Consider the following 23,114-nt stretch of genomic DNA (forward strand, 5'->3'; position numbering starts at 1 on the left):
TCAGTGTGACAGGGCTGAAAGGCTCAAGGCCTGTATTTTGAGGAAGATAAGGTGCCACTCCATTAGAGTTAAATTGGTAAAAGGAGAGCCAAGAATAGCCATGGGGGAAATCTATTTTCCAAAAGAGGGCGGTAGCATGGTAGTAATGAAGAATAAAGGAAAAAGTCCAAAAGATATACTTTGGCTCTTGTGCCTAAGAAGCAGATAAATCAGTTTTGATCAGTTAGGGGAATATATTTTTCTGGTGCTCTAAGCTGTTCTGACCTGCTTACTCTTGCTCAGCAAGAAAATGGAGATACATTCTGATAAATTTAAATGAGTCCCAAAGAAAAAGTAGATGATTCTCTTGTGTTTATGCTCTAAAAAAATATCAGCTTGGAACCAGTATTTGTTGAAGATAAATATTTAATACCCACCAAAAAGTATTTATTAGGTAGTCACTATGTGTCGTTACTGTGTAGTGTACAAAAACCAAATGACATGTTTACTGCTGACCCGGAATTTGTAGGTTAAAAGGGGAAGATGACTTTTGTCATTATCTAATATGTATGGAGTGCCTACTGTACTACTACCGTTGTTTCTAATTCCTTACATGTCTGGAACATTACTCCGGGTGCCTCAGATAGTGGTATTTGATGTTGACATAACTTAGTTGAGGAGATAGGGCGTCTACATATAAAGGTAGTAATATAATAATAAGACAAATGCTGGGTAAGTGGTTCAGAAAAATGTCGAAGGATTTGTGAGAAATTAGATATACAGAAAGGCTGGGGACGATATTCCAGGCAGGTACAGAGTCAGAAAGGAGGGGATATATGGTGAACATTCAGTTTGGCTGAAGTGGGTGTTGACCAGATATTGGAGGACCTTGAATGCCAAAGTAAGAAGTTTGAACTTGACTTTGTTGGTAATAGGGTAATATAAAGACATTTTGATCAGAAAAGTGATATAACAAAGTGGTTTTTTAGGACAGTCAGTTGGATGATATGGAGTTTGAAAAGACTGGAAACAGTGAGACCAATTAGGAAATTGTTGCAATAACCAAGGTATGGCTCGTTCTCACCGGTGAACCTTTTGTATGTATCTTTTTAGATGTGCTGCCTCTATTGCTCTAGTTAGTACCTCCTTGAAATCTGGATTTAGATCTCTTCGAATAGACATATGGTAGCACACTAGACTTAAAGATCCAGAGCTTCATTGCCCAGAAGTCAAATCAATTTACACAGAGGCAATTACCAAAACTGGTTCCTGGAAGAGTTATTCAAAAGTTAGACTCTGGAGAACCTTATAACTTATGGTTCTGGCAATTCTTAGTGGTTTCAAAGAACATTCAAAGGAATATTTATGGCCACATACAGAAACTTGGATAGTAACTTGTGTAATTAAATGAATTAATACATGTAAAGCACTTAGATGCCCAGTCACAAAACCAAAACCAAAAACCACACACGTAATAAATGTTAGATTAAAAAACAAAATAAACAACGCTATGATAAGGCATATTATTCCAAGCCAGAAGAAAACATGTGAGAGATTATTTGAGTTGTTTTCTTGCAAGTATTCATGCTTGAAACAGAGAAGAAAATGTAGGCTTTTCCGAGTTCTCTACTTTGAACAGGTAGAAAAGAGTTATTGTAGAAATTAAGGAAAGAGTAGGTTGACCATTGTGGTTTACTTGGTGACAGTCTTGAAAATGAACATTTAAAATGGAAGGGCATAAAGTTTAATGTCTAGTAGATGGTCATTCCAAAGGAAAAGATGGGCCTCAGTCTTTGGTCAAGCTCCCAGCCAATTATGACTACCTTGGCATTGTGTTATAGTTCATGTGAATCCAGAAATAAAAGTAAATACTAGAGAAAAGGGATCTTTCTGTTTTTTTAAAAAAATTTATTGATATATAATTCACTCATTTAAAGCATACAATTCAGTGGTTTTTAGTATATTTATGGAGTTACACAACCATCACCACAGTCTAATTTTTTAAAATTTATTATTTTTAATTGAGATATAATTCACATATAAAATTCACCATTTTAAGGTAGAGTTCTGTGGTTTTTAAAAATATATTAGCAAGGTTGTGCAATCATAACCACTGTCAAATTCCAGACATTTTCATCATCCCCCAAAGAAACCACAATCCTGTTAGCAGTCACTTCTCATTACCCTTTCCTCCATCCCCAGGCAGCCATTAACATGCTTTCTGTCTCTCAGGATTTGCCTATTCTGAACGTTTTATATAAATGGAATCATATAAAATGTGGTCTTTGTATTTGGCTTCTTTCACTTAGTTTAATGTTTTCAAGGTTCACCAGTGTTACAGCATATATCAGTACTCCATTTCTTTTTATGGCTGAATAATATTCCATTGTAAGGATATACCCGATTTGTTTACAATCTAGTTTTAGAACTTTAAAAAGAAATTATTTATTTATTTATTTGGCTGCGCCAGGTCTTAGTCGCGGCACACGGGATCTCTGTTGTGGTGCATGGGCTTCTCTCTAGTTGTGGCACGTGGGCTCAGTAGTTGTGGCATGCGGGCTTAGTTGCCCCACGGCATGTGGGATCTTAGTTCCCCGACCAGGGATTGAACCCACATCCCCTGCATTGGAAGCCGGATTCTTAACCACTGGACCACCAGGGAAGTCCCACATAGCATTTTTCAAAGAAAAATAAATATAAGATACAGTTGCTTATGAATTTGCCCCTTTGTGGACTTTGACAGATTGTCCATTTAGCTTGCCAGATGCTGCTTACAAAGAAGAACGGGCCAGTCATAGTATAGGAATTCATGCATTCCGTGCATCAGATAAAAGAATCAGAGCAAGACATGGCTGTTTTCAAAGTTCGACTTTTCTGCTGAGTTCATTCTCCCAACGGCTTCAGGTTTCTGGTATTATCATTCAATGGAACGTCTTCATTTCCTGGGATATGTCTGAAAAAAAATACCCTGGCTCACATTGAAACAGAAAGCCCACCAGCCAGCAGAAGCCCTGGGGACAGCATTGCCTTTAGTCAGCTGGGAATGATTCTTTCACACTTTTCAGCACCGCTTGATGGTCGCGCTCAGGAGTGCCGAAAGAAGAGTCCAGGGATAAGGTTACTGGGAAAATTCCATTCCCCTAGTCTTTCTATGCTCAACCTAATGGCAGTTCGGATATGTCAAGAATTCTCATTTTGATTTTAGAGAATTTGCAATATGAAAGGCAGCTTGCCAGCCTTAAAGCCTGATGATCAGGGTTCAGATCCTATCCTTGTATAACCGTAGGCAAATTTCTCATCTAGAAAGTGGAAATAATAGTACATACCTCAAAAGATGGGAGGATGAAACGAAATGATACATTGTGTAGCACTTGGTAAGTGCCAACAAGCGCAGATCCTCCTCCCTCCTTCTTTATTTACATGGTGTTCATGAAGTGTGGATGGCAACATCCTGTGGAAGCATCTGGTAGAAAACCTGAAACTTAGAAAGTATTCAATCAATGTTAGTTGAATTTGAAATCTGAGTTCCTAAAGACTGGAACTCTTTTTGTAGATATAGACTGGTGTGTGTGGGTGTGATGGAGAGAGATTGAGACAGATCTCAGGTACTGTATCAGTAAGTTTTTGCTGTGTAGCAAACCACCTCAAAACTTAGTGGTCAGGGACTTCCTTGGTGGCGCAGTGGTTAGGAATCCGCCTGCCAACGCAGGGGACACGGGTTCGAGCCCTGCTTCAGGAAGTGGAGCAACTGTGCGCCACAGCTACTGAGCCTGCGCTCTAGAGCCCGCAAGCCACAACTACTGAGCCTGCATGCCACAACTGCTGAAGCCTGCGCGCCTAGAGCCCATGCTCTGCAACAAGAGAAGCCACCGCAATGAGAAGCCTGTGCACTGCAACGAAGACCCAAAACAGCCAAAAATAAATAAATAAGTATATTAAAAAAAAAAAAAAACTAGTGGTCAGCTGGGGCTGGCTGACTTCTGAAGGCCTCAGCTAAGACCACCTGGTCAAGGCCTCTCTCCACATAGTATTCCGCCATGTAGCATGCCCACTAGGTTTATTTACATGGTAATAGGATGTGCAAGCACTTTTCAAGTCCCTGCTTGCAATAAATTTGCTATTGCAGTGGCCATAGCAAGTCACACGGCCAGGCCTAGAGTCATTGTGGGAGGGCACTAGTAAAGGGCGAGGATACCAAGGCTACTTGCAGGGAATTATAGAGGCCGTGTTTGCAAACATGCTATTGTAGATACTAATTGTGATAGTAATGCAGATCTGTTTACTGAAAATTATTATCAGTCTATAAAGTCAAACTGTGAACAGGTGCTCTAATTAATTACAGTGTTATTAAGAAAATGTAGGTCACAATAGAAGTGCTATTTCCTCCAATAAACTAAGTACAGTGGTGAAGCACCCTCACATATAAGGAAAGAATCATTGTGGTGTAAACAGTTAACTTCTGGAATCACTAAATACAGGGATCAAAAATACACCTGTTTTTGAATGCATGTTGTTTCTTGCCAGTTGAGGTGTCTTCCGCTATCAGTTGATTCATTCATTTCTTCAGCTTTAGTTATATAAAACATTTTAATAACCTACATCTATTGATGATATTTTTATTACAGTTTTGGGCCAAGGAGAATTTAGTCACCTCTTCCATCTATTTTTAAAAAGCCCCCCAAACACCACTAACAACAACAAAAAGAAACTCAAAGAATCAGAGACAGTCTTGTCACAAATATTTGTTGAGGAGGTCTGGTCTTTGGTTTATGTCCACGCACATCTAATTTGTGGCATATTTTAGATTAGAGACGATCAAGTGTCATCATCCCTCTGGAGTAAGAATTCCTTTTGAATGTTTATCAGTACCTAGGCAGAAATATGTTGTCATAAGCCACTGTCAAGTGATAGTATCATGGAATTTTCACAGCTGCAATGGGACACTAGAAATAATATGGTCCATGGCTTCATTTTTAGATTGGAACCTATGGTTTAATCAAGATCATATAGTCAGGGCCAGAATCTAGATCTTTGAACCCCAGGTTAGGGATTTTTGTAGTGTATTGTGCTGCCTCCAAAATCAATTTTAGCTATTTTGTAATCCTGTACACGTAACCATTTAACTAATCATTTCACTGTAATTAAGTTTCTTATATGTGTGTCCATTTTACTCCTGGCTTATACCTGAATGTGTGATTAGATTAAAAACTTCTCTTATTACAAAATTCACTATAGTTTTGGGAACATTGATTTCTAATAAATATTAGGTATAATCAGGTCCCTGATACTGATATCAAAAGGTGAAAGGAAAGGCATTTTAGACGGAGTTTCTTCTTTGTGACCCTTAGTTGTTGAAAGGGACAAAGAATATTAGGTATTTTAACTCCAAAAATATTAGAGATCTTTAAGTGAGTTGCAAAGGGCTATTGTTATCAAATATAGAAGAATTCAAATATGTAGAAAGCAAATGTTCTCATTTTCTCATCTAAACAGTGATAGAAATTAGACAAACAATTGTACTCTAGCTTAAGAGATGTTTCTTTGATCTTTATGACATAGTTTAGATTTAGACCATAGAAATGTTATTGTTAGTGTTTCATCTCTGGTTTAAAGACTTGAATTTCTAAAATCCACCTGTATTGCAACTGAAGGGAATTACTGAGGCATCATAGAAGTATATTGTACCAATTATACAATTTTTATTGTTGGATATGATTTTTTTTAAATTATGTCTTTATGGTTTTTGTAACAGTTCCACAGAAGAACATATTTTTTTTTAATTTATTTATTTATTTATTTTTGGATGTGTTGGGTCTTAGTTTCTGTGCAAGGGCTTTCTCCAGTTGCGGAGAGCGGGGGCCACTCTTCATCGCGGTGCGCGGGCCTCTCACTGTCGCGGCCTCTCCCGTTGCGGAGAACAAGCTCCAGACGCGCAGGCTCAGCAGTTGTGGCTCACGGGCCCAGCCGCTCCGCGGCATGTGGGATCCTCCCGGACCGGGGCACGAACCCGTGTCCCCTGCATTGGCAGGCAGACTCTCAACCACTGCGCCACCAGGGAAGCCCAGAACATATTTTAAATTACCTGTTATATCTCTCCAGAAGTTACCATTTTTATTGATGAACACATTTCAGTCATTTCTTTGTGCATTTATAGAGAAGGCTGTGTAAATAGACATGAAATGACAGTAGTAATGAGGAGAGATTGATGCATGATATATACAACTTACCCTCAAATATTGTGTGTGTCTTCAAAAAAAGGAGATATTCTGTTTCATGTGTATTTCCTAAGAAAGAGGATAAAGTTGTCCCTTGGTATAGGTGGGGGATTGTTTCCAGGACCCACCACGGGTACCAAAATCCACAGATGCTTGCAGATGCTCAAGTCCCTTCTATGAAGCAGCATAGCATTTGCATATAACCTTCACATATCTTCCTGTATACTTTAAATCATCTCTAGATTACATATAATACCTAATACAATGTAAATGTTATGTAAATAATTGTAAATATAATGTTAATGACATGTAAATAGTTGCTGGCTTGGAGCAAATTCCAGTTTTGCTTTTTGGAACTTTCTGGATTTTTTTTTTTTTCAATGTTTTCGAGTCCTGGTTGGTTGAATCCACAGATGCGGAACCTGCAGATACAGAGTCACCTGTACCCTCTTTTATTACCACAATACAGTTGTCAGGTGGTGATTTTTCTAAAGAAGGGCTTTTCCCTTCTCTCCTAACCCCCTTCACTTTTAGATTATTACTCTGAGCTCATGGACTCTTTATTCAGTGTTTTTTGTTTTGTTTTGTTTTGTTTTTGATGCTCAGTGTCCCAGAATTTACCGGTGGGAGCCCCTCAAGGTGGCTTTTGTGTCCTGTTGATATGTCCGTATCAGTTTGTGAGTACTTGTTTTTTTTTAGGCACAAAAAGATGTTCCAGGCTCACTTTGTACTTTTCCTGTCCTAGACCTGGAATCAGCTATTTCTCTTAAGAAGGCTTAGCTCCTTGTGGTGGGGAATGGTATTTGGAAACCAAAATCTGAGCGCTAGCTGTGCTCATTGCTAATGGGGTAGCCATTGCTTCAAGACCTTTTAATAAAAAAAGCTCAGCAACAATTTTTTTAATAAATCATGAGTTCATGTTAATACCTCGGTTTAAATTCCACACACCAGTATTTTTTTTTTTAAATGAGTTAATTGATTTTTTAAATTAATTTTTATTTATGGCTGTGTTGGGTCTTCGTTTCTGTGCGAGGGCTTTCTCCAGTTACGGCAAGTGGGGGCCACTCTTCATCTTCATCGCGGTGCGCGGGCCTCTCACTATCGCGGCCTCTCCTGCTGCGGAGCACAAGCTCCAGACGTGCAGGCTCAGTAATTGTGGCTCACGGGCCCAGTTGCTCCGTGGCATGTGAGATCCTCCCAGACCAGGGCCCGAACCCGCGTCCCCTGCATTGGCAGGCAGACTCCCAACCACTGCGCCACCTGGGAAGCCCCACCAGTATTTTTTGTACCTTCTTCAGTTTCATATTCTGATAATTAAATATTGCCAGATCCCCTTCATAGGGCTTGTACTACTTTGCATCCAAATTCAGCAACGGATGAGAGCGCCTGTGTTGCCACATCCTTACCAGCAGATAGGGTATTATCAAGCTTTTGACTTTTGCCAAACTGAAATGTAAGAAATCGCATCTCCAAGTAATTTTGATTTGAATTTCTCTCATGAGTGAACCTACACGTTTTTTTCATGTTTAAGGACTAATTGGGTATCTTTGTGTGTATACTATCTTTAGCCCATATTTCTACCTTTTTTGGGGTCTTCTTTTCCTTAATTTTTGGAATTCTTTGTATATTTGGGAGCTTATCTTCCTAAGATATAAAGAACCCTAAAATTTATTTTTAAAAGAAAATTCTTTTAAAACCTTTATGGTTACTTGTTACCAATATTTTCTTCGAGTTCGTCATTTGTCTTTCATCTTGGCTTATAGCGTATGCGTGCTTAATTTTTATTTTTTAATTTATTTTATTTTTGGCCGTGCGTCAGGTCTTAGTTGCGGCAGATGGGATCTTCGTTGAGGCATGCATTATCTTCCGTTGCGGTGCACGGTCTCTTCCTTGTGGTGCGTGGGCTTCTCTCTAGTTGTGGTGCACAGGCTTAGTTGCCCTGCGGCATGTGGGATCTTAGTTCCCCGACCACGGTTCGAACCCGCGTCCCCTGCATTGGAAGGTGGATTCTTAACCACTGGACCACCAGGGAAGTCCCTATTTGTGCTTATTAATTTTTAAAAATCTGTGATATTTCCTTCACACAAAGAAAACATCCTCTTTTTTTTTTTTAATTGCCTCTGGGTTTTTGTCATGGTATGTTAAAAAGCTTTTCTCCTCATTCAGGTTTTAAATGCATTGCATTCACACATGTTTTCTTCTAGTACTTATGGTTTCCATTTTTACAATTAGAGCTCTTATCCATTTGGAGTTTTCCTGGTTGAAGGTATGAGGTGTGGATACAATTTAATCTTTTTCCAAACAGCTATCCAGTTGTTTGGATATCCATTTGGGCCTTCTACTTTGTTTCTAGACTTTCTATTCTCTTCAGCTGGTCTGAACCTAGTATCTGGTCCGGATTTGTTTTTTGGCTGCACCATGTGGCATCTTAGTTCCCCAACCAGGGATCAAACCCACACCCCCTGCATTGGGAGCGTGAAGTCTTAACCACTGGACTGCCAGGGAAGTCGCAGAATATTTTGTATAAAAGTACACTGCATACTGCGTATTTCAGCCATCTATAGCACTGTCACAGTTGCTCAGCTCAGGAGGCCCTCTAAACACCCCTTTTGATGTGTAGGATTATGGGTAGGCTTGCCACAGAGTTGTCTCCGAGCCAACCTTCTCCTCTGGTGGTCCTGGAGGAAGGCACTGATCAAAAGTACTTTCCATCTGAACTTGTCAGGAAATCCAAAACACCCCCATTTTTACAAGTTTTATTTTGTTGCCTTTCCTTCAGAACTGTATTATGAAATAATACCTTAAATTTAATTTCAAAAGTAAACAAAATAAGTGTGAAAAGCACCTAACAACGTACCTAAAACAGACAAAACAAAACAGACATTCAGCACATAATTGTTGACTGGTCCTAGCAAATAGTGTGTTTGATCCCTAATAAATGAGGGGGCAACAGTGAAGTAAGCTATTGGCAGCATCTGGAAGTGGGCAAATCTGGGATTGGCTGCTGTTGAACTTGGCAGTGGTGATGGTGAGTAAGATGACAAATATCTGAGAGGCAGTCAGGACGCTGGCTCGAAACTGGGACTAGGCAGATGTCAAGAGATAAGATTGCATGGAACAACGGTTCTTGGAGAGAAAACACTTGCTGTTCTTTATCTTCTGGACTCCTACCCATTCACTTCTTAAGGCTATGAACCTTCTGGTCTTTTTTTCTGGTTACTGGGGGAAAAGACAGTATGAATCCACATGTTCATGCAAAGTACTGAAAAAAAAACTTCTATACTTCCCAGTATTAGACTACCGTGAAATAGGTACATTCAGCTAACTAGGTTTTTAAGTCATGCCGGGTAAAGTTATTCTTTCTGTGATTGTTACTAGTTCTAACTAGTAACTGCTGTATTCTGCTCTCATATGGTAACTGCTGTTACATAACTACTGATTCTGCTCTGCTATGTAGCCACCCTGCTTTGTGACTGCTAACCTAAGCCCTTCTACCAGTCTTTGCTGATCACCCATCTCGCAAGATTTCTTCATCTCCTGGGCACATGTAACTCTTAGAATCAGTTCTATTTAATATTTATCCTATACTGTCTTCTTTTAAAGAATATTTAAAAGAATTAAATAAAATCACCTATAATCCTACTATCAGAGACAAATCCTGTTAACATTTTGGTATATTTTTTTCTAGTCTTTTTTTTTCTCCTAAGTGTATGATTTTATGGAGTTGAGATTGTACTGTATATATAATATCTTATTTTTTCTCCTTAACTTTATCATAAACCACTTGTAAATAGTATTTTAAAAGTTATATAATATTTCATGGAGTGGGTTGTGATTTACTTAGATATTCTTTTTCATGCCTATTTTTCTCATTAGTCAAATTAGATCATGATTTTGCCAAGGGAAATCAATCACTATGATATCATCCCCCCTTCCTGACTCTAATGCCTGTAGAGCATATTATATATGTAGATGATTAATAAATATTTTGGCTTGCTTCTCTATTTTCGGTCTAAATGTTATAGGAACTCTTTGCTATAGGGGATCCAAAAAGTATTACTTGTAGCTGATGTAGAGTTATTGCATCACCAAGTCTTCCCATTTAGAAAAAGGGACCCTGGGGGTGCTATGAATCCTCTGAAATTCTATGAAAAGTATTTTGAGTGAGCATTTGTGCTTTTTCCTATAGTTTTCACTAGAATCTTGAAGGACTCTTTATCTACCAAAAAGCCACTGATTCCATGACCGTAGCCCATCTGGAGACAGATCCATTTACTAAACTTATCTGAAATCTGAGATACTGTATTTCACCTTTTGTTTTTCTTGGTTTTCAGGAAGGGATGAGACCATGCAGCCTGCAAGACCATCTTTCCTTGAATACTTTGAACAAAAAGAAAAGGAAAATCAAATCAACAGCTTTGGCAAGAGCGTCCCTGGCCCACTGAAGAACTCTTCAGATTGGAAAGTTCCACAGGATGGAGACTATGAGTTCGTAAGTAGACTTGGAAGCAGATGGTCATGTCTGCGGGGGAAAGTTGTTTGAAATATCACACATCCAATTCTGTCATTTCACTGAAAGTGCAAAGTGCTTGAGCATTTTATTGTGCAGCTCACAGCTCCTCTAAATGCGCCTGGCGGCAGCTCCTGGACTGAGGGCCTCAGGAGTCTGAGACAACATTTTGACTGACATTTGAGCTGTTCCGAGGGCCCCCGATTAATTACTGGCGTCTTTTTTGCTTTAATAATTATTTATTCACTTGCCATTTTTCCTTTTGTTGAATTTGAATTTGTTAATGGTAAAAGAAATATTTAGTCATCCAGTGAAGATGCACTGTCTTTACTAGTTTATCTGGGATTGTGATTTTATATTTAAGAATTAGACTGGAGGGCAGTTAGTGCTATTTTGTAGTGTCTTTGTTGTTTGGCTAACCATTATCCTAATTTCAGTCTCTCTGAGAGGATTATTCTGAATTTTGTCCGAGGCTGAATATTAAATCATTCCAGAGTTTCATAGGAAAAACAGGGTGTGTATTTCCTCTTTCTGTTGTGGAACGTTCTCCCTCAACCACAGACACTTGTTAATGTTCACAGAGATTTAATGTGTAGAGGCAGTAAAAAAAAAATGTGCAAAAAAAAATAAGCTAAGAAGTCTGCATTCCTTTTCTAGAAAAGGATTTTCTCTTTAGGAGTATTTAATTTTTACATTCTTAAATTCTGTCATAATTCTATTGTTTATAAGAACTTAGTTTGCACATTAGATTTGGATTTGGGGAGGCTTTCTAGTCCTGGCTTTCTCCTATCCTGCTGACCGGTCTAGAGGAAATGATGTCATTCTTCCATAACATAGTTTCTGCTTTTGTAGAGTAGCAAGAATGTCATAGTTTATACAACTAATGATAGAGATCTTTTGAGGCAGAATAACTCACCTGAGGTTATTTAACCGATTAGTCCCTGAACCCATGTTAGGACCCAGGTTCATTTGTTTTATCATCTCTTTGTTCACTCATTTATTTATTAGCTCTTTGAGTGCCAGTATGTGCTTGACACTCTTCTAGGGATATAGTAGTGAACAGAACAGTCAAACACTCATCCCTCTTGAAGGTTTCATTTTAGAAGAAGGAAAATAAGGAAGTAAAATATTTAGTGTGTCAGATAGTGGTAAGTGTTGTAGAAAGTATGAAGCAGGAAAAGATCGGTGGGGAAGGGAAGGAGAAAAGGAGAGGGAGGGAGTGTGTGTGTAAATTTGTAGCAATTTAAAATAATGAGTTAAGGAAGTTCTCATTGGTAAGAAGATGAGAGAGTGAACTTTGTGACTCTCCAGAGAAAGAGCTTTTCAGGCAGCTGGTATAACAAATGTAAAGGTCCTGAGGCAGGAACTTGCTTAGTGTGTTTGCAGAACAGTGAAGTGAATAGTATGTTTGGAATGGCATCAAGGGGGAAATGAGATCAGAGATGTAATGGGGAGTCAGACGACGGACGTTAGGGCTTTTGTGTAATAATAAGGACTTCAGCTTTTACTCTGAGTGAGATGGAAAGCTACTGGCAAGATGTGACTTGATCCTACTTATGTTTTGAAAACATTATATTGGTTGCTATATTAATGTACTACAGGAAGACTAGATTTTGTGAACACAGGTGTAGTGTTGTTACCTACTATACAGAAGGGGCCAAATATGGGGCACGTCTGCTGCCATTCCTCTCTTCTAGGTCTTTGGCATTCGTATTTTCCACTGAGTCAGGATTCAGCTTCAGAATCCTTCTTAACACAGTGTTCCAGACTGACGCTGTTAATCAGAGTAGACTCAGAGATTTGAATCTTCATGTTTGCGATTCCATGTTGCCTCTGTAGTTGTCGTGGACATCTTTGTAAGGACTGATTTTCTCAGTTTAGTGAGTCTTTAGGTAAAGATGAAACAACTTCTGGGTACCAAATCACATCACCATTGTGATAGAATGCTTAAGAATCCTCAAATCTGTATTCCCAGGTCTAGTTAATGATCCTGAGATTCCAGTCACTTTAAGCTAATCATTAATTTGGGATCAGCAGTTCCAGTGTTTGAAGAATTCACTTCTCTCTGCCATAGCCTTCCCATACTAAGATCATTGCCAGAGAACTTATTTTGATAGGCAAGCTACTTATGCAAAGGGGCTTTAGTAGGTCTTTAGAGAGAGAGCTTTTTATTTGGGAAGGAGATGGCTGTTGGCGGGAGTGGGCCCATGAGCACGGTGACTAGGTTAGCACATTGCCCAACCTGTATTATTCCTGGCTGGTGCAGGAGAAAGGTCCTGAGACTTAACAGAGGTTATAAACTGGCATCATCCAGCCCACACACCTCTTTTGTGTGTCCTACACAGTGTTTAAAAGTTTTAAATTAGTTGCCTGTGTTTAAAAATTGAGAGCTTCTACATGAAATGTCGGAACTCCAGCTTATTTTGAAAACTTGGAAGATCTGACCATAAAAGACCTACATTTTTGGTTGATGGTTGTCTGGAGCTGAGTAGCAGCTGCCCTCTTCGGGTCTGACCTCTCTGGCTCTCTTCAAGATCTGATCTACTTCATTCACTTGTATTAGGTATCTAACCTGTCTGGCATTTTTAGGACATTTGATCTGGGGACTCGTGCTCTAAATCATTTGGATTCGTATATGTCCACAGTGTGTCTGAGCCAACCCATCCTGACATATAAAATTTTATTCTAATTTTACCTTGAAAATTTCAGGAGAATTTATTTTAAAATTCTCTTTTAAGAGAATTTCAAGCTAAACAATGAAAGACAATTGAGGTGGAGTATATATGAGCTACTACACCAAAAAGTTCCAAAGAGCAGATGAAAACTATTTTTAATACCTTGATATTCTTGCTGTATCACCTTCATCCCAAATCAAGCATTTAAAATAATTTCTCAAATCGTGTTTCCCAAAGTGTGATCCCCAGGCCAACAGTGTCAGCATCACCTGGAAACCTGTTGGAAATGGTTTCTCAGGCCCCACCCGAGACACACTAAATCAGGATCTCTGGAGACAGTGCCCAGTAATCTTGAGTTTTAACCTACCTTATGCATGATCCTAATCTGCTAAATTCATATAAATTTCTTCTTTCTTTCCTGTTAGGTACTATAGAAATTCCAAAATCACATGTATTCATATTTTATTAACATTGCATGACTTTAAAATTTCCTTTTTACTCCCCTTTTGAGTCTCCTGTACTCTTATTGGAGGTACCAAAGCAGTACCTAAAATCAGGAAAATGTACATTTGAAAGTGACATCTGGCATAGAAAGAACCAGTTTGTTGAGTGAAGAAAGTGTTCTGAGTAACCTCACTAAACTTAAAGAAGGATGTGTGTCAGACTAGCCGTCCTGTTCTCCCCAACCGTCTCTTAGAGAGAGACTTTCTGATTTCCCAGCGGGCAGTATTATAAAGAAGATATTCTCTTTATTCCTGTGAAGGCAATTGCTATTTTGAAATGAAATTTTTTGCCCAAAATGGCAAATGGGAAGTAATTAAATCATCAACAGTGGCAGAACTTGATACTGACAAAAAACTTCATATTTTCATCTGAAACTGAATTCTTGTTGCATTTCTAAAATTGAATTGCCTTATTTGCCAAATTGAAAAAGCAACAAAGATTTCCTTTAATTTTTGACGTATATTAAAGTGTAAATAAAAAGTGCTTGAAAATGCAATATTCTCTCCAATTAGTATTTCATAGTCTATAAACAGATGCATTTTTGGAAATGAATGTTGCTTTTATGAGAATTCAAACCCTCCCATTTTGCCATCATAAAGCCACAAAAAGCTGTCAACTTAAACCCAGTTTGGCTCATAGATCTTCCAAAAACACACTGTACTATTTTCGTCTAAGAAGGCTTAGTACCAAGAGGGTGAACAAGACAGACAAGACCCAGGCTCTCCTGGAGTTGACTGTGGTGAGGGAAACAGACATTAAGTCAGGTAATATACCAGTTCAGGTAATAGTGGCTATTTAAAAGAAAAGCACAGTAAGAGATAGTGTGAGAGGAGGCCTTGCAGAGAGATGGGACATTCAGCAAGACCTGAATAAAGAGGGGAAGCCAGGCACGGGAAGGTGGAGGGAAGAAGTACAAAGTCTGAAGCAGGACACGGTGAGTGTATATAAGGAGCAGAATGACACACAGGGTAGCAGTCCATCGTAAACACAGCAGTAATCACAATACACGCGAGTGCATTAAAATCACCTGTTGAATGATGGAGACTGGATAAAAATAACAGTCGAAATTCAGCTAACTGCTGTTTATAAGAGATATAGCTAAAATAAAATATCACCAAAAAGTTTATAACAGAGGAATGGAAAAAGATACGCTGGGCAAATATTCCTAAAAGAAAGTCGGTGAAGCAATATTAATATCAGATAAGATAGAATCCAAGACAAGGGAACATTACCTGGGAAAGGGGCATATTTTAAGTTGCTAAAAGGTGTGCTTGATCCAGAGGACAAAAATCATGAACCTATACAAAGCATATATATTTATCCAAAACCAATAGAAATACAAGGAGCAATGAGAAAACTGCAGTCATAGTTGATGGCTTACATATTCTTCTCTCAAAATTTGACATTTCAATTAGACAAAAAACCAAAACTAACACAATTAACAAGGTTGATAAAACAGAAAATAGGAACACTTTTCAAATATTCGTGAAAATTTTAAAATATATATGGAATATTCACAAAATTTGACTATGTTTTAAAGTGCTTGAAAAAAATCTCAGTACAGAAGTCATCCAGGCCACATTCACCAAGTATAATAAAAAGTTGGAAATTAACAAGAATAAAGTAGCCAAAGCCACTTTATTACACTTGGAAATGTAAAAGTATATTTCTAAATAATTCTTGCTTTAAAGATAAAATCAAAACAGAAATTATAAAATGTTGAGAAATGAATTATAAGAACCGTACAAAATCCAGATCACTGTCATTTAAACCTGTGGGATGAAGCAAAAATGGTATTCATAGGAAGATTTATAGCCTTAATTGTATTTTCTTTTTAGAATACAAGAAAGATGGTAAATAAGACAAAAATAAAGATAAAAGCAGAATTTAATGAAGTAGAAAACAAACAAAATTTGGGTCAGTAAAACCAAAAGTTGGTTCTTTGAAAGGAACCAACATTTGGCAGATTTGATCAAATTAAAAAGGAAGAAGATACCAAAAACTATAGTAGAGGAAAGGGGAGAGAATGTTACTAGAGATAGAACAATGTAAGAATGGGAAGGGAATATATTGTTTAAAATTTTATATCATTATATTTGAAAACCTAGATAACTAGATGTTTAAACATTATACCATAGTTAGTTCCTGTATGGAAGTGTAATTGCATAAAAATACCCAAGATACTTTTGAAAAAGAAGACAATGAGGTTGGATTTATATGTACAACACCACAATAACAAAAGCATTGCAATATTGCCAGAAGAAAACATAGATCAATGGTAAGAGGATAGCGCTGAGAAATATACCTGTGTATATTATAGGAATTTATTATATAATAATGATAAAATGCAGAATAATGCAAGCTGTGTGATACCATTTGTGTAAATTTTTTAAAAACCGCAAACCATACTACATATTTCTGTTATGTACACATGCAACTGTATAGATAAAAAAGATAGGATATAAAACTACTTGGTAAGAGTCACTGCCTTTGAGGAGAAGAACTTCAGTTTTAACTTTTTAAAGTGGGAATGTATTACTATATTAACATATTACTCACTTAAATTAAAAAAAAATGGAGTGAGATATGTTTTTTAAAAATTCTATCAATACTTAGATTTCCTTGGTTTTAGTCTAAATGGAATTAGCCAGAGCTTCTGCAGACCTAGATGAACCACAGTACTTTTCAATCTTACTAACTTTGCAGGGATTGCTGATTATCAGCTCTTGGTATATTAGGTTTTGGAGTAAGTTCCCTATTTATTCAAATAAAGTTGTCTCCAGATTTCTTATGACTTATTCTTTAAAAAGAGTTGGTAATAGCTGGCCCCCACTTAACTAATTCAATCTCTATACACTGAAGTCCTCTACGTGTGAATAGCCAAGACTGTAAGATCCTTGACGGCTGGAATTTTTACTCATCTCTGTATTCCTAACACCTTGCAATTGCCTAGCTTATCGTTAGTACATGCTTTTCAATTAAACTCAGAGGCAGTCTCTGAATTAATTCATATTTAGTCACTACCCTGAGAAAGTACATAGCGTAGCAGAAAAGACAATCAAATAATTTTGATACCTTGTGCTAATAATAGCTTACATTTATTGAGAACTTACTTTGTGCCAGGCATTGGTGTAAGATTCTTTAAGTATATTAGCTCAGTCCTTATAACCATCCCAGGAGGTAGGCAATATTATTGCCATTTTATGGATGAGAACACTGAGGCTTAAAGGGAGTAAGTACTTGAATAAAGTTATACAGATAGTAAGTGGCACAGCAGGAATTTGGCTCCAGAGCCTAGCCTCTTAACCACCTACACTTTATGGCCTCTCTCTAGGCTATTCTGGTAAATTCTGTCCATAAAGTACATATAAAAACGTGTAGTAGGAGCCCAGAAGAGGGAGCAAGAACTTCAGTAAAAAGAACCCCAGGGGAGGCATCAAGAAGTCTCATTTGAAGTGTATTTTGGGTTTTTTGTTTGTTTTTTGTTTTTTTAAATTTATTTAATTAATTAATTTATTTATTTTTGGCTGCGTTGGGTCTTTGTTGCTGTGCACGCGGGCTTTCTCTAGTTGCAGCGAGCGGGGGCTACTCTTGGTTGCAGTGCACGGGCTTCTCATTGCGGTGGCTTCTCTTGTTGCGGAGCACGGGCTCTAGGCGTGCAGGCTACAGTAGTTGTGGCATGCGGGCTCAGTAGTTGTGGCTCACGGGCTCTAGAGCGCAGGCTCAGTAGTTGTGGCGCATGGGCTTAGTTGCTCCGCAGCATGTGGGATCTTCCTGGACCAGGGCTCAAACCCGTGTCCCCTGCATTGGCAGGCAGATTCTCAACCACTGCGCCACCAGGGAAGCCCTTGAAGTGTGTTTTGAAAGATGAATAGGAATTCTCGAGCTAGAGAAGGAGGGAAAGGACATTGTAGGCACAGAGACAGAGAGAGGGAAGTGTGTGTGTGGAGGCATTAAGGGGTGTGGAATGGCCAGGAAGTCCTAAGTAATGGTGTTTGGAATGTAGGGGTATGGGTGTGCGAGGAAGGGGGGAGGGGGCGATGGTGAGCCCTTCAGGTGAAGTAAATTAGTGCCCAGTGTGCCCTTATTTTTGGGGGGGGGAATATTTAGTACCCTTTTAGATTTTTCCTTGATGTATCAGAGAAATTAAAAACAGAATCCTAATGCAGCACAAAGAGCTAAGCTAACATCCCCCTGAAGTTGTGTGATAATGGGTCCATCAGTATATAAAACCGGGCTTCCCTGGTGGCGCAGTGGTTGAGAATCTGCCTGCTAATGCAGGGGACACGGGTTCGAGTCCTGGTCTGGGAAGATCCCACATGCCAAGGAGCAACTGGGCCCGTGAGCCACAACTACTGAGCCTGCGCATCTGGAGCTTGTGCTCCGCAACAAGAGAGGCCGCGATAGTGAGAGGCCCGCGCACCGCGATGAAGAGTGGCCCCCGCTTGCCGCAACTAGAGAAAGCCCTTGCACAGAAACGAAGACCCAACACAGCCAAAAATAAATAAATAAATAAATAATAAAAATAAAGGAATTCCTTTTAAAAAAAAAAAAGATATAAAACCACCGAACTGTTAATTCAAAATTAATTTGATAAAAGTAACAGAACCTGAACAAGATTGATTGTTTGGGTTGCGTGGATAGTTACAAGCCATTCAGATGGCTCTTTGTGGTAGGGAAGGATAAACTTTAGCACTGAGTTTTTCCCTGGAGGGAAAAAGCCTATGATTTTATGAGACTTTATCGTAACCATTCTTTCCTAGATCAGGGCTCCAAACAGAGATTTATTTGGGTTTTTTTATGAAGCTTTACTGAATTGTCAGGACATAGTCAATTACTCATTTTTTATTAGATGGCACTTTTTGCTTTTGGCTGTACACTTTAGAAAGTAGACATTTGGTGGGAGATGAGAATTAATGCTACCTTATTTATAATTTAAACTCACGATTGATATGGTGGCAGAAATGTTTTATTTACTCATGTTTACATTAATACTCTTAAGGGTGCATCTTATGCTTTCAGGGAACACAAGTATCTACAACTTGAAACTTTATCTGCCATTTTGTAGAAACAAAAGAAACACTCCCCAAACGTCTGTCTTTGATTTTATTGTCCATTTATTTCAAGATGAGTTTTAAAAATGCATATCCTTAAATATCCCAGCCTCCATTAGTAAGATAGAATGTAATGAATTTCCCATCACTCAGCTATAACAATCATCAACTCATGACTATTCTTATTTTATCTGATCCTCCTCTTCTACTGTTTACCACTCCTACCACATGGTTATTCTGAAGCAAATCCCAGGCATGTTTCATTTTAAATATTTCCATACATACCTATAAAAGAGTAAAGATCCCTTTAAAAAACCATAACCACAATACCATCATCATACCTTTAAAAATTAAGAATAATAATTCTTTAATGCCATAAAATACCTTGTCGATGTTCAGTTTTCCCCAGTCATCTCATGCTATTTTCTCATTTGCTTTCTGATTTTAGATATTGCTTTTTATTGTTTCACTTTATAATTATACAAACTAATTTGTTCCAAAGGCAAACTACAAAACAGTTATTCAGATTTGGCTTCTGTCCCTATTCCCTCTACTTTGTTTCCTCCTTTTTTGTTGTTTCATTTTGGTTATATGTATACAGTCATCCCTCAGCATCCGTGGGGGATTTGTTCCAGGAGCTGCAACACATGACAAAATCGGAGGATGCTGAAGTCCCGTAGTTGGCCCTCTATATCCATGAATTCTGCATCTGTGGATTCAGCCAACTGTGGATGATCCGTGGAGGGCCAACTGTATACAAATACATGTATGTTTGTACTCCCATTCATAGATAAGAAGTGTGCTATACACACTTTAATCTGCCTTTCTGTTTTCACTTAACTGTATGTCCTAGGAATCACTCTCCACAGCAGCATATAGGGATAGTCATTACTTTTTTTCCTGATGCTTAGTATTCTGTTGTGAAGATGTACAGTAGTTTATTCAGCCAGTCCTCTGTTGATAGACAAGCGGGTTGTTTGTAGTGGTTTTAAGGTTGATCACTTCATAAACCTATTCATAAACAGAGATTGAAACTTTTTATAATTGCTACCTTTGTTTTTTAACGTAGCTGTAGCCTTTCAGTTTTGAGAAGCAAGTTACATACTTCAAGTCTCTGTAGCTTTTTTTTTTTCTTTTTTGTAGTTATGTTGTCTTTTGTTTCACTAGCAATGAGTAGATTGATTCAGTGGTATCCCTCTGCTACAATCTGGTGCTGGTTATATAAACTAACTAGGCTCTGATTTAGTCATAACTCCTGTGTCACAGGAGTGTGTGTAATCAATGTCCCCGCAAACGTTGTTAGATGCTCCAGGTATCAAAATGTTGCCAGGTTGGTATTAAGAACCAAAAGAATCCCTGGAGGCCTGGGATTCCTAATTGCTGTAATCAGAACCTGAAATTTCTTAAGTTTGAATCTCATTACAACTGAAGCCAGATTTGGGTCAGTTACTTTAATTTTGCTAAATTTGAAGTCAGAAAAGAAAAAGAAAAACAACTCTAAGTTTAGTATTATTTACTCTTCATCAATCAGAAGCTTCCAAACATTTTGAAATGTAAATTAGTTATTAATCTAGAAAGCAGAGTTTTCCATTTTCAGTTGAGGTGAGTGTAAATTATTTTTCTTACTGCTGAATCCACAGCCATGACATTGAATTGTGGTCTCATTTACCTAGACCTATCTTTTTTCACTCTTCTTCCTTTGAGCTGTCAGATCCTTTCTTCAGTCTTTCTTCTTCGCTTCCCCTCCCTTTTTTTTTCTCACATGGACTCTCGGCAGGTCAGTAATCTATATTCCTGGGACATGAAATGTTGAGAAGACAGGGAAAAGGTTTATGCCAATTTTCTCACCCCCATCCAAAGGCAGGATCTCTATTAGAGTTTTGAAAGTAATATTTGCTTTTGTAGCCTAGTACCTTTGAAAGAAAAAAGATGATGTAGGACTCTTTTCATTCCTCGAGTTGTAGTACTTATATCATTTCCCTCCCCAAATGTCACCATATTTACTTTAAAATCCCGATGCTTCATCACTCAAGCGAAATACAACAGAATTGAGCATCTTTTGTCTTTGATGACATGTTCACTCCAAGCACCAATAATTCTGAATGGAAGGCATGTCTCTTTTTCTTTCTTCATCTCACTATTGGAGTTCGATGCTTATGTTACTGAGATTTTGAGCTGCCAGTGTAAGGAAGAAGAGGTATTGAGAAGATGATTCAGTGAGGAGAAAGCTGATCGATGGTAATTTATTGTATTGTAAAGGCACAACTCATTGTGTGTATTGATTGTTCTCTACATCCAAGTTTTTGGAAAGGAAAATATGAGATTTCACATTTATTTAGAGGGTCTTATAAGGTTGCAGTTGGGTCTATTTCTAAGGAAATATATTATGCCTATGTGTACTAAGTGACTACTATTTTGGTTGAGGTGGTATGTATGCCTGGGTAGTTTAGATCACTACAGTCAGACTATTAGGTTTCTCATCCTGACTTTACCATTTATTGAGTATTTTAGGGCCAGTTTCTTCTCTCTGTGCCTCAGTTTCCTCACGGTAAAATGGAGATAATATTGCTACCTATAGGATAGATTTTGTGTGTGAGTGAGAATTAAGTGTGGTAATGCATATAAAGTGCCTTCAACATAATAGGCATTTCATAAATGTTAACTTCCTTCTCTTTCCCTCCCTTCTCCCTTCCTTTCTTGAAACACCGTCGATGAAGTAAATTTCAGTAACCTAAACCCCTTTCCCCACTGATTTGCCATTGACTTTCATTATAAAACCAGAGATACATTCCCGAAGAAAACTTGCTCCCAAAGAGACTGATTTAAAACTGCTCTAAAAGAAAGGAATCAGAACTATTACCAGCTGGAAATTGATTACCCAAAGTGGTCATGGGTATCATTTTTAGAACTTCTCAATGCTTTCTTTTTTTTATTATTTTATTTATTTATTTTACATCTTTATTGGAGTATAATTGCTTTACAGTGTGGTGTTAGTTTCTGCTGTATAACAAAGTGAATCAGCTATATGTATACATATATCCCCATATCCCCTCCCTCTTGGCCTCCCTCCCACCCTCCCTATCCCACCCCTCTAGGTGGTCACAAAGCACCGAGTTGATCTCCCTGTGCTATGCAGCTGCTTCCCACTAGTTATCTATTTTACATTTGGTAGTGTATATACTCAGTGCTTTCTTGCTTTCCCTTACTACTCTGTTCCATATGGTTTTCCTTTGTACCCACCCCTCATTTCATAAACTATTAACATCACTGATATTTTTCAAATCGCACTGACTACTTCCACTGCAGCACACACTTTTCACCAATAGATGCCACCCTCTCACTTCTTGTGTGCCCAGCTTCCTAGGTAGGATAATTTCCTTGTGATACAGAGAGGTTGCCAGCTGTGTAAAGTTGATGATAACATTCCTCAACCTGAAAGTTGGACGTTCCTTGAAAATAGGTGTACCTTGTAACTTAGACCAGTAGAATGAACATCAAATTATGTCAGAAGAGGGTTGAACGGCCCTGGCTTTAGCTGGGAGCTGGGATGAGTGACTTTTCTCTTTCAGGTTTGTGGTATGTAAAAATCAAGCATGATTCCGACTGTCCTGCTTTTCCTCCATGGTTAGAGGAAGGATCAAATGAAACGTCAGTTGGGGTTATTTGAACCAAGTTTATTTTTAGAACGATGATAGAATTCTATTAGCTGAGGATTGTAAAGCTGTTTATGTTTGCTTTTGGTTCATTGTGTATTAGTATTGTTGCTTATTTTATTATTATTTTACTTTTTACTTTACCTTTGTAAAAAAAGAATTAGATCTTTGAACAAGAACCGATAATCCAGAGACAAGGCCAAAGGAGCCATTAAGCCCGTTAAGCCCCTTAAGCCCAGACTTCTGGAATGCGTCTATTTGCTGATGACAGTAATATCATCACATTAGGTTAATACAACATTTAATATAGTTAAAGGTGCATTCATATTTTCCTCTTTAACTTGGTGATTCTTACAGTGTACCTGTGAGAGGGGCAAAAGGAGGGTCTTATCCCGTTTATAGTTTGAGGATCTGAAATCCAGACATAAAAAGGCAACTTTCCTACTTTAATGCCAGAATCAAGTCTAGAACCCAAATCCCCAGGTTGCTGCCTGTCTCTGTTAACTCTTGGGTATTTTCTCACA

General features: G+C 38.2%; 1 protein-coding gene across 2 annotated transcripts in view; it reads left to right on the plus strand.

The window, feature by feature from the left end:
* The window catches only part of STK4 (serine/threonine kinase 4), a 99,907-nt gene that overhangs the window by 50,500 nt on the left and 26,293 nt on the right, over nt 1–23,114 (plus strand). For both annotated transcript variants that reach the window (XM_057528653.1, XM_007193359.3), the window contains exon 10: nt 10,529–10,686. In XM_057528653.1, the coding sequence (XP_057384636.1) occupies nt 10,529–10,686 (158 nt within the window). The remainder of the gene's footprint in view (nt 1–10,528; nt 10,687–23,114) is intronic.

Source organism: Balaenoptera acutorostrata, chromosome 15, assembly GCF_949987535.1.
Source record: "Balaenoptera acutorostrata chromosome 15, mBalAcu1.1, whole genome shotgun sequence".
In the NCBI taxonomy this organism is placed as follows: domain Eukaryota; kingdom Metazoa; phylum Chordata; class Mammalia; order Artiodactyla; family Balaenopteridae; genus Balaenoptera; species Balaenoptera acutorostrata.